The 13,106-nt window shown below is 40.8% G+C and overlaps 1 protein-coding gene across 3 annotated transcripts in view; it reads right to left on the bottom strand.

The window, feature by feature from the left end:
* LOC126235665 (ATP-binding cassette sub-family C member 4-like) overlaps positions 1–13,106 on the bottom strand; it is a 359,166-nt gene that overhangs the window by 119,956 nt on the left and 226,104 nt on the right. For all 3 annotated transcript variants that reach the window (XM_049944386.1, XM_049944385.1, XM_049944387.1), the window contains one exon: positions 782–1,006. In XM_049944386.1, coding sequence (XP_049800343.1) covers positions 782–1,006 — 225 coding nt within the window. The remainder of the gene's footprint in view (positions 1–781; positions 1,007–13,106) is intronic.

The raw sequence follows: 13,106 nt of genomic DNA, 5'->3' as shown, positions 1-13,106 counted from the left end.
TGCCAGAGATCTGGGGAGACGATGGTTTCTGGAAGAGGCTGTGCATCCTATTCCATGGACTTAAGATGATGATGATGGTGATGATGTTCCTACAATGACTAAAGGAAACATTTAGTCGTATTATTTTAGAGGTTAGGCAGCCGCAGCCAAAGCTGCACAGGGCAAATAAAATCTTCTGCACTGGCTGTTAAAATACTTTTATTAATCATCACAAACGGTTTCACATCAGAGGAGGTGCATCTTCAGGTGATAATTTTTGTTACTTTTTTAAGCAGTCATGGTGGATTTACTTTGGCATACCATGTCTGTTAAAAAAAAAGTAAAGATACTTATCACCTAAAGATGCATCTCCACTGATGAAAAACCGGTTGCAACTTCTTAATGAAAGGATTTTAACAAGTTTTAGTCAGATATGAAGTACATAGATGTAATTTTTTTTTAAAAAAAAAAAAAAGGCGGAAATATGTGAAAATAACTCTGGACCGAAACCACATTATGTTGACTATACTTCAAATACTATACCAAACATAAACAACATGGAGAATGACTGAAGAAGATAAAGATACATCAAACTATAACACATTTATGTTATAATACTCCTATTAGTTACCCAAGATGCTATCAGTCACTTATAAGTCATTATATTTTCCATACTTAGATGAATTAAAGGGTCTATTGATTTATTTCAGAAATGGGATTTCCTCATAATTATTTATAGAAAGAAACCTACAAAAAGCTATGATTTAAAGCACACTTAATTAGGTATGAACTTGGTCAGTACCTTCCCTGCTCCAACTGGCCCAACAATTGCACATAACATTCCAGGCTTGACTTGCAAGTTAACATTTGTTAAAGTTTCTGATATAGACACAGGACTCCACTTGGCACAAGCATGAGTTATTATGACTCCAGTTTTCTTTGCTTGCTCTTTCTCTTTTTCAGTGTCTCCATTACAGACGCTAGGACACGTCAGTTTTGGTATATGTTCTTCTTGCATTAAGAAAATCTGTAACATAAAAGTGTGTAATTAAACCACAGAACGCAAGTTAAATGTTGCACTTAAAAATGTTGTGTTTTGTAATTGTGTATATGGCACAGTATTGTTTTGTAAAGATGAATATTGCACACTATTTATAATAGTAACTTTCACTCTTCTCAGTGAGAGAAGTGCATTATCTCCTCTATACTATCTGTTAATTGTTGACAACTTACAGCTCAGGTCTCTACCTCATATCCAATGTAATAAAATAATATTACTGAACATGATTAATAGTGTGCTTCTGGATGTTCTTATGAGTAGTTGTTTCCATTTTATGCATAATCATGAAATGAAATAAAATGAGACCAGTATGGGGGTGAAGATGCCAAGTTTATGGCACAACATAATTAAGGAGTCTATTAAATAAGTCAAAAATATAATAAACAGCGATAGGAGTTTCAGTATGAGTAATGCTTGGAATCCAGCACTCAATTTATTAAAATCTCATCGGCAATCACATCCACCAGAGTTGGAAAACGCTGAGAGAATTTGTGTTTCACAGAATATAAGTACAAGCTCAAAAAAACAAAAGAGTATCAAAGGATGTTGCGGGTGTCAGGAATCAAATTTGGCTATAAATAGTGGTGTGAGACCAACAATAGTTCAGCATCTGATTGTAGTCAAGGGAGCAAATACACACAATAGAAAAACTTGCAGCCCCTGAAAAAGGTGGTTGGGTCAGTTGTTGAAATATTGTGCATAAAATGGAAACAACACCTTTGAATCAGACTCCTAATCAATTGCACCGAGAAAACCTGAGAGATCATGTACTTGCACATGTATTTTCACGCATTTCTAGAGAGACAATGTCATTGTTACCATTACTTACAAGTCTTAAGGTCTTTCATTCTTCAGAGTAATAATGTTACATGATTCATAGTTTGATGAAAAAATTTCAGCAAGGTGACACTTCACAGCACATAGGTGGATTGCATGGGCATTTTCTTCTCAACATCTAATAGAGCTAGATATTAAACTAAATCATCTGATAGAGCTGGATATTGTACTTTAGTTACCGTAAAGAAGACATGTCAAATTACAGCCAGGCAAAATTAAAAGACACTTACCTAAAGCTTTCAGCCACAGCCTTCATCAGCAAAAGAGAAACACACACCATTCATACGCCCAAGCAAGTACTTCTCATGCGCACGTGGCTACCAACGCCAGCATCTTGGACCAGAATGCAACTATCTTGTGGGACGCAAGCAGCAATCTGGAGGGGACAGGGAAGTGAAGGGATAGTAATTTACAGGCAGGAGAGAGACAAACACTGTCTGGTGGAGCGTGCGGCGACTAGAATGCCAACAGGGGCAGCATCAGGAGATTGTAGGACAATGAGGCAGGGAAAGAAGGAGAGGAGCAGGGAAAGATGGGTGGGTGTGTTGGCAGAGATTGGTAAACAAAGATGGTGGGAGACTTTCTCTGGATCCCACCCTCCTTTCACAATGACTTACACCTTTCCAACCTTTCCATATTTCGTAAACTCCTGGCCCTCACAACCTGGTAAAACACATCTCCCTGGCACAGGCATCCGAGAATCACCTATGCTCCCTCTGCAAGATGCTATTACTGTGTAATCCCTACTCCATACATCTCTGAAACTGAATCATTTGCCCTCCAGCACCTGAAGGAGCATTCCAGACACCAACTCCTTAAGTTATCCAACCTGCTGTCATCCTACTGCTATCTTGGAGCATCACTATCCGACCCCTATCCTACCCACAGTGTTCTTCCCTGTCCACCCCTCACAGCACCTAAATTCCTGCTTCGCCGACCTTTTCAACTTGCCACATCCACCAAAACTCCCTACTGACTCTACACCAAATCCAGAGCCAAAATATCTGTATGGCACTGTTGTTAACTTTCCACCAAAACCCTCAGCTCCACAGAAGCTTCAGTCCTATCCAAAGGCCTCATCTTTAGCCCTTGACCCAAACTTAACCATGCTGGACTGTCGAAGGCGTACTCTCCTTCTCCCAATGCTTGCAATTGAAGCATTTCTTTGGCATCAATCCCACCAACCGAAACCATCCTAATTCCAACACCTAACCCTGCCTTTTCCAGTTCACACTCCCATCCAACCATGAACCTCTCCCCTTCCATGTAACCACCTGCTGGTCACCTTCCAAAAATTCCTAACCTCAAACTTAGCCTCACCATCTTTGCCCAGTTCCCTCAAAGTGACTACCTGGCAGAAGGCCTCCACTAGTTATCTGACTCCTCCAGCTATAAACTCTGACAGACAGATCCCATTCCAGAAGTCCAACACAACCTCCAAACCCAAGCCTTAGTCCATTCCCAGAATGTCTGCTCTGAATCCACTTCCCTCCTCACTCTTATGACACCCCACACACCCATCTTCTACATGCTCACCAAAATCCACAAACCCAACAATTCTGTGTGTCCCATTGTGGCTGATTATCATGCCCCCCCTCCCCCCCCCCCCCCCCCCCATCGAAAGAGTTTCAGCACTCACTGACCAAAACCTCCAACCAATTGTCCATAATCTAGCCTCTCACAATCAAGACACAAACCACTTCCTTCAACTCTCCACCATTCTCACCCCTTCACCTCCTGGATCCCTACTTGTCACTGTTGATGCCACCTTCCTATCCAATGTTATTCAGACTCCAAACCCACTACCTCATTCCTCATACACTGTAATAACTTTATCCTAAACCAGAACTAGTTCTCATTTGAAGGGAAGGCATGTGAACAAATCTGCAGCAACACAACCATGGACACCTGCATGACATCCTCCTATGCCAACATGTTTATGGACCATCTAAATGGGACCTTCCTAGTCCCTCAAAATGACAAACCCCTGGTCTGGTTCAGGTTCACTGACGATATCTTCATGATCTGGATGCAGGTCCAAGACACCCTATCTTCATTCCTTCATAACCTCAACACCTGCTCTCCCATCCACTTCAGATTGTCCTCCTCAACACAGCAACCCACCTTCCTGGATGTTGAGTGTATCGAGCCTGTGCTGACCACCAGGGACTGTAGCCTCGACTGCCAGGCAACCCTAGACTTGTGCATTCGCGTCAGCCATTTGAGCTGCACTAGGGCCTGCTGGACCGTGCGGTGCCCTGCCCAAACCCGAGTCCACTCGGGCGCCCGTGCAGCTCAGCTGCTCATCAAGTTGCGTGCCTGCCAGGCATCACACTGTTACAACTGCAAACTGAATAACTGTGGCCCATTTTCAAGCAGTAGTTACTGACATAGCAGGAATTTTCTCATACTGCATGATGTTTATCTTTTTCTCACCAGGTACACCTTTCCCCAAGTGAAGTCTGGCTTCTGATTGTAGCTTATTTCACAGAAATTTTGTTAAAAAAACCATCAGTTCAAATTTATTACTGCACACACACCAAACACAAACATGTGTAATTTACAAGATTGAATGGACCATTCAATAAAAGCCTTGCAGTTGGGGAAATCTGTCTAAATTCCAATCAAACTGAGTGTTTTGATACCCTTCATGATTTCCTAGTAGAAATTCATCATACTTCGTATGAAAATGTCAAGTATAAAATTAAGGAACATTTGACAGGATTTGGAAACATTTCAAACATTATTTCCCTGCTCTATCTAGTAATAATGACTGGATTCACAATTACTTGGGAAAGACAATAATTTTGGGATCCACATGTAGTGTAAATTGAAACGAGCAGCTGCTGGAAACTTCCAGCGAGTAAGTTACAGAAAATAAAGCTTTATCACCAGTAAGTTTCTGGTCAAGCTCAAAAATGGTGTTTCCAATGCTATGAAATAAAGTGGTAATAAGTTTATTACCTGTCTTGTCCACATATCAGTGTGAAAAGGCTTTTCCCTCAAAACATATATAAACAATAAATCTGGAAACAAATCACGATGACAATAATTTGAAACTATCTTTACCTACTGTGGTTCCTGATTTCAAAGTTATGTCACATGCAAAACAGGCAGATCCTCCTCAACGAATTCCAAGGAAAAATTGAGCCAGACAGTTCTATAACAAAAACTTTTATATTAACAGAAATGTGTAAAAAACTTTATTATTGCTTACTAGACCTAGCCATTGTGCAAAAGCTTCATCAGCCCTTTTGATTTGGTACAGATGAAATGTAAAATGTTAAAAAAGCTTTAGAGCTATTAAACCATTTGCTTTGAATTCAATTACTTCCATGTTACAATAAGTACTTTTTTTGCGTTACGTCCATTACTTTACATTGTGCATTATTTTCTTTGTAAGGATCAAGAACATTCTGTTCCTAGCCCATCAAACCTCTCAAAGGAGTGCAGGTAATTCAGAAAGCAACACTGCATTCCTCACATGTGTGGCCAGTCAATCCCACCTTTCTAGCACTGCCTGCTTCCCAGTTGCACCGAGCCCTCTCGACACCCGGGCTCGCCCGGGTACCCGACAAGCCGTAGGCCTCAATAGTGCATTACGATTCTGCGGGCCTCGACGGCGCATTACAGCTCACGTATTCCATTGCTAGTACAACTGAACTCGACTGCTCACGGTGCGGCGAACAGGATGGAAGGGTTGGCCACAGCTGGGCTCCAGCAGGTAAATGTGGCAAGATGAACACTTCTACTCTGTACACATTAAACCCAACAACCACAAATATACCTGCATTGTAGAAACTGTCATCCTTTTCACACTAAAAAATCCCTCCCATGGAGCCTGGCTATCTGGGGACAGGTATCTACAGTTACAAGAACTCCCTTGCTTATGATGCTGAGGGCCTCACCAAGGCCTTCACAGACAGGCACTAGCTCCCAGACCTAGTCCACAGGTCTTTGGTGTGACGTCATAAGCGAGTGACTGCGTGTGAGATCGCTCTCTAAGTTTTCATATATTTTTAGGTTCCAGATACATATTTTAACGGTTTTTGTGATAATATTTACTATATAAGTGACGTATTAGTGGTTTCTTCATTCAGCTCTGCCTTTCTTCTGTTGTGACGTGATATTTGTGAGTGTTTCGTATCGAGCAACTTAACCTCTTGCCTGTGTTTACATTCCGCGCTGACCAGTTGCAGCTGTAGCGGTGCATTGAAAGCTAAGTACTAATTAATTGTTTGTGCATAGTGATTTATTTAGGAACTTTAGTAGTCTTCAACCGGTGTTCGTGGTGTTTTCTGGTGAAATAATTTCAGAAGAACCTTTTGGGAACTGTTTACAGCTCGTTACTGTGTGATTAGGTTTGATTCTCTTTCTGTATTAGTCTTTTGTTATATTCACATTTGTTGTTTATTAATACTGTTAATAATAGTAGTTACTTCCCTTGTAGAGTAAGTTTGTGATTATTGTAGTCAGGTTTTTAGCATCTTCTTATTGTAGTAGCGGAACTTAGAAAAAGTAAAATTTTACCATGAGTGAGAAGTGTGGGCTTTGCCGTAGGTTCGTGAGTAGTGGATTGCGGTGTGACACTTGTTCGAAGTATTTTCACTGGGGGGAATGCAGTGGGGAAGCCAGTGGGCATTCTGGTGAGATCCTCTCCTGGAACTGCAGGTTATGTAGCAAGAGTAAACTGATAGAGGAGCAGGAGCGTAAGATCTGTGCCCTTCAGGTGCAGTTGAAAAACGCACAGGAGGAGCTAGATAGGATGAGGAGGGAGAAGGGGGTTGGGGAATGGGAGCTGGCTGTTGGCAAGAGATCTGCTAGGAGAAGAAGATTTTCAGATAGTTTTACTATTGGTGTTTACAATAGATATGACCAACTGTCAGTCTAGTGGAGAGGAATCTCTAGTAGCTGTAGATGTAGGAAGTATGCAGCAGACCTCAGTAGTTACTGTGCCTAGAACAGTTGCAAAGTCGAAGAGGAAGAAGAAGGTTCTGCTGTTAGGTAGTTCACATGGCAGAGGTGTAGGCCAGCAGTTGCAGGAAGTGCTGGGAAGTGAGTACCAGGTCACCAGCATTGTGAAGCCTAATGCAGGGTTGGCTCAGGTGACTGTTAACATAGGGGGGTTATGTAGGGATTTTACTAAAGAGGATCAGGTAGTGATTGTGGGTGGGGCTGGTAATAGTATTGGTAGGGATGGGGAGTATAACATAGATGGTGACCTGGAAAAGATAGCCACTCAGACTGGCAACACGAATGTGCATTTCGTGGAACTGTTTCAGCGTCACGATCGGCCTCATCTTAATACAGCCGTCAGGCGTAATAACATGAGACTTGGGGGTGCGCTGATGACAGAAAGCATGGGTCACATTTCAGTGGTGTCGGTGGAGTCTATCAGCAGGACGGGTTTCACTAGACACGGCCTGCACCTCAACAGGTATGGGAAGGGGAGGTTGGCAAAGCTTATAGGTGACAGCATAGGTGGGGTTGGTGGGATCACTCATGGGAAAATTCCTGCAGTAGTGTGTGTTAGAGCTGCACCTTTTTTAGATTGAAGTCAGCTGATAGGTATTCCTGCTTAAGGGAAGTCTCTCTAACAAGGGAATCACTTTTGACAAAGCTTAGGTATCCGAGTAATGAGGGAATTAGTATATTTCATCAAAATATACAAGGTATTAGGGATAAAGTTAGTGAACTGCTTATAGATGTTGACTCTGAAATTATTGGTATATCTGAACACTTCTTAAATAAGGAGATAATTCAGAGGCTTCCTTTACCAGCATACAGGTTGGCTGGCTGCTTTTCGAGGAGCTCTTTGCGGTGTGGGGGAGTAGCCATGTATGTGAAAAACGGCATCGCATTTGAGTCAATTGATGTTTCAAAGTACTGCACTGAAAAGGTGTTTGAATGTTGTGCAGGTGTGGTTAAATTTAACGGAGTTAAACTTGTAACTGTTGTTATTTATAGATCCCCAGACTCCGATTTCACAGCATTTTTGCTAAAGCTAGAGGAGGTTCTTGGTTCACTTTATAGGAAATACAAAAAGTTAGTTATATGTGGTGACTTCAATATTAATTGTATAAGTGATTGTGCAAGGAAGAGGATGCTGGTAGACCTCTTTAATTCATATAATCTTATGCAAACCGTATTCTTTCCAACGAGAGTGCAAGGGAACAGTAGAACAACCATAGACAACATTTTTGTTCATTCCTCATTACTAGAAGGGCATTCTGTTAGAAAAAAGGTGAATGGCCTTTCAGATCATGATGCGCAAATTTTAACTTTAAAAGATTTTTATGCTGCAACTCGTGTTAAATATAGTCATCAGCTGTTCAGGAAAGCTGATCCGGTTGCTGTAGAGACCTTTGTAAACCTTATAAAGGAACAAGAGTGGCAAGATGTTTATAGCGCTGAGACAGTAAACGATAAATATAATGCTTTTCTAAAGACCTTTCTCATGCTCTTTGAAAGTTGCTTTCCGTTACAACGTTTAAAACAGGGTACTAGCACAAACAGGCAGCCTGGGTGGCTGACTAGAGGGATAAGAATATCTTGTAGAACAAAGTGGCAATTATATCAAAACGTTAGAAACAGTCAAAATCTAAATGCAGCAGCCCATTACAAACAGTATTGTAAGGTGCTTAAAAATGTTATTAGGAAGGCAAAAAGTATGTGGTATGCAGATAGAATAGCTAAGTCTCAGGATAAAATTAAAACCATATGGTCAGTCGTAAAGGAAGTTGCTGGTCTGCAGAGACAGGTCGAGGATATAGAATCAGTGCGTAGTGGGAATGTCCGTGTTACTGATAAGTCGCATATATGTACAGTATTTAATAATCACTTTCTGAATATAGCAGGTGAACTAAATAGAAACCTAATTCCAACAGGGAATCATATAGCGCTCTTAGAAAAAAGTGTTCCGAGACTGTTACCTGAAATGCTCCTCCATGATACTGACAAGAGGGAGATTGAGTTAATAATTAAATCACTAAAGACCAAGAACTCTCATGGATATGACGGGGTATCTAGCAGAATACTGAAGTATTGTTCTATGTATGTTAGCCCAGTACTGTAACTTTTCCTTTAGGAGTGGTCGGTTTCCTGATCGATTAAAATACTCGGTAGTGAAGCCACTTTATAAAAAGGGAGACATTGATAATGTTGACAATTTTAGACCTATTTCTATGCCATCGGTGTTTGCTAAAGTTATCGAGAAGGTTGTATATACAAGGTTACTGGAGCATTTAAATTCACATAATTTGCTGTCAAATGTTCAGTTTGGTTTTAGAAATGGTTTAACAACTGAAAATGCTATATTCTCTTTTCTCTGTGAGGTTTTCGACGGATTAAATAAAAGGTTGCGAACGCTAGGTGTTTTCTTTGATTTAACGAAGGCTTTTGACTGTGTTGACCACAAAATATTACTGCAGAAGTTGGACCATTATGGAGTAAGGGGAGTAGCTTACAATTGGTTCGCCTCTTACTTTAAGAACAGAAAGCAGAGGGTAATTCTCCGCAATATTGAGAGTGGTAGTGATGTTCAGTCCCAATGGGGCACTGTTAAGTGGGGCGTTCCCCAAGGGTCGGTGCTGGGGCCACTGCTGTTTCTTATTTATATAAATGATATGCCTTCTAGTATTACAGGTGATTCAAAAATATTTCTGTTTGCTGATGACACCAGCTTGATAGTGAAGGATCTTGTGTGTAATATTGAAACAGTAACAAATAATTTAGTTCATGAAATAAGTTCGTGGCTTGTGCAAAATAATTTGATGCTAAATCACAGTAAGACTCAGTTTTTACAGTTTCTAACTCACAATTCAACAAGAACTGACATTTTAATCAGACAGAATGGGCATGTTATAAGCGAGATGGAACAGTTCAAGTTCCTAGGCGTACGGATAGATAGTAAGCTGTTGTGGAAAGCCCATGTTCAGGATCTTGTTCAGAAACTAAATGCTGCTTTATTTACCATTAGAACAGTATCTGAAATAAGTGACACTTCAACACGAAAAGTAGTCTACTTCGCATATTTTCATACGCTTATGTCGTATGGTATTGTTTTTTGGGGTAATTCTTCTGATTCAAAAAGGGTATTTTTGGCTCAAAAACGGGCTGTTCGAGCTATATGTGGTGTAAGTTCGAGAACCTCTTGTCGACCCCTATTCAAAAATCTGGGAATTCTGACATTGCCCTCACAGTATATATTTTCTTTAATGTCGTTTGTTGTTAGCAATATTAGCCTATTCCCAAGAGTTAGCAGCTTTCACTCAGTTAATACTAGGCAGAAATCAAATCTGCATGTAGAATGCAGTTCCTTGACTCTTGTGCAGAAAGGAGTGCAGTATTCTGCTGCATCCATTTTCAATAAGCTACCATAAGAACTCAAAAATCTTAGCAGTAGCCCAAACTCTTTTAAGTCTAAACTGAAGAGTTTCCTCATGGCTCACTCCTTCTATTCTGTCGAGGAGCTCCTGGAAGAGCTAAAAAATTAAGCAAATTCCAGTGTTACATTGTTGATTGTCTTCATTTAAACTTATGACTTGTCACCTGAATATGTTTTTTTTTTTCTATATTTCATTTTATCTGTTTCTAATATCGTGTTATAATTTCATGTATTGACTCGTTCCATGACCATGGAGATTTCTCTTTAATTTGGTCCCACGGAACAATAAATAAATAAATAAAAATAAATAAATAAACAGATCTGCTATGCCATTTCCTCTCACAGCCCTAATCCTCAAACAACCCCCAAGAAACAGCCACAAAGGAGTGTCCTGTTCATCACCCAGTACTACCCTGGACTGGAACAACTGAACCACATCCTCCAGGGAGACTTTGATGACCTATCATCGAGCCCTGAAATGACGGACATCCTCGGTGAGATACTTCCCACCCCACCTAAAGAGGTGTTCGATCACCCATCTCCGCAACATCCTAGTCCGTCCCTATGCCGTTCCTAATCCCGACCCCTTGCCACAAGGATCGTATCCCTGTGGAAGACCCAGGTGCAAGACCTGCCCAATACACCCACCCAGCACTTCCTATTCCAGTTCTGTCACAAGGTTTATCCCACTTTATTAGGGGCCACACCACCAGTGAAAGAAGCCTTGTCATTTACCATCTCTGTTGCAATCATTGCATAGTATTTTTTTAATATTGATATGACTACCAAACAGTTGCACACCAGGATGAACGGCCACCTCCAAACTGTGGCCGAGAGCGAAGTAGACCACCCTGTCGCACAACGTGCAGATGAATGTAACACGTTTTATTCCGATGGCTGCTTCATTACACGAGGCATCTGGGCCCTCCCCTCCACCACCAGCTTTTCTGAACTGTGCAGATGGGAGTCATCCTTACAACACATTATCCAGTCGTGTAATTATCCCAGCCTCAACCTATGGTAACATACTGTCCCCACGGCCTCCACCCAACAGTGCCTCCCCCTCTGTCCTATCGTGTACTCCCCATTCTCGTTTCCCACCTACCGTGTTTGCCTCCCTCTGCCAATACATCTTTTCCTGCTCCACTCCTTTTCTGCTCCTTTTTTCCCCACCCCTCTGTCCCACAACCTCGTTAAGCTGTGGATGTTGGCATTCTGCTCCCTGCACTCTCTGCCAGACAGCATTCATTTCTCTCCCAACCCACACGCTACCATCCCTTCCCCTTCCCCCCTTCCAGACTGCTGCTAGCATCCCACGTGATAGTTCACTCTGGCCCGAGATGCTGTAGTTGGTGGTCATGTGTGCTTGAGGTGTGCCTGCTTGTGTGTACTAATGGTGTGCGTTTCTCTTTTGCTGATGAGGGCTGTGGCTGAAAACTGTAGGTAAGTTTCTTTTAATTGCCCCTGTCTGCAACATAACATGGCCTCTTTACAGTAAGTAGCAATCTATCTTTTCCTACTTCAGTGTCAGTGACTCAGGAAAAATTCTAAAGAAACAGTTATTTAAGTTGTTTGTAAAAAAATTGAAACCCTGTTTTAGTAAATTTTTCTTTAAAATCTTCAGCTGCCATATTCTATGACAGTTACTGTTGAAGATTTTTAATGTTTATATTGAACTAAAAAATCTTGTTATTGTTATGTGTCACAAGATAGTGTTAATTATTAAATGATGTGTGCAGCAAAGTTTGCATATACATGGAACATGTATACATACTCTGAAACACATTATTGACACTTTAAAAAATTATCTGCTCAAACTGATCTTTCAAAAGAAATTAAAATTAAATCCATCATTTGATAATAAGTTACACTTGTCAGTTGTTTCTATTAGTTCAAAATACGTTAATGCTAAGTGAAGCATTTGCCACTTACTGAGTCAGTAACAGCCTATATAGGGCTTAGAGGTCCATGCATAAAAAAATGTCAGAACTCTAGCTTTCAGAAACAGTTACTCCCTTGTGGGAAAAAAAGCAGCAACTAATAATTAGTGAGAGGTCAAAGAATGACAGACCAATGCTCGGTGGAAGGTGTGATGGGTCAATGCCGAGTGGTCACATTGTCAGGTAGGATAATAGCCAGTAAAGTAATTTTAATGCACGATCTCCAATACTGACCAACAATAAATGAATAATTTTTCCTTTAGGTGATAATGTTTCGGAATGTATATGTTTGATGTTATACATAAACGTAAGAAAAAGAAACTGGCACCATAGTAGATGTGGGAGATACACAGCAAAGCAGAATCCTTGGTGGTCTGAGAAGCTGGCCACAAGGAGGAGCTGCAGTAACCATCCACAGAAGCTAAAACTGTTGTTAAAAAGGGACTAGAAACTGAACTTCTTTGGTTGTTTTTAAATGGTCCTGTAATTATTTCTGGGTGATCACAGTTGGTAAAGATGTGAATTAACGATACTGAATGGGAAAATACTTGCATTTTTTACAGTTAGTCTGTTCTGAAAGAAGATTCTGTTACCCAAGGGTAACAGACGAGGGCTAGTAAAAATACTTGGGTTACAGAAGAGATATTGAATTTAATTGATGAAAGGAGAAAATATAAAAATGCAGTGAATGAATCAGGCAAAGAGGAATAAAAAAATCTAAAAAAATGAGATCAACAGGAAATGCAAGATGGCTAAGTAGGTATGGCTAGAGGAAAAATGTAAGGATGTAGAGGTGTATATCACTAGGGGTAAGATAGATAGTGCCTACAGGAAAATTAAAGAGACCTTTGGAGAAAAGAGAACCACTTGCACGAATATCAAGAGCTCAGATGGAAACCCAGTT

Source organism: Schistocerca nitens, chromosome 2 (assembly GCF_023898315.1).
Source record: "Schistocerca nitens isolate TAMUIC-IGC-003100 chromosome 2, iqSchNite1.1, whole genome shotgun sequence".
Classification (NCBI taxonomy): Eukaryota; Metazoa; Arthropoda; class Insecta; order Orthoptera; family Acrididae; genus Schistocerca; species Schistocerca nitens.
The sequence above is the reverse complement of the archived record's forward strand: the minus strand, read 5'-3'. Positions and strand labels throughout refer to the sequence as shown.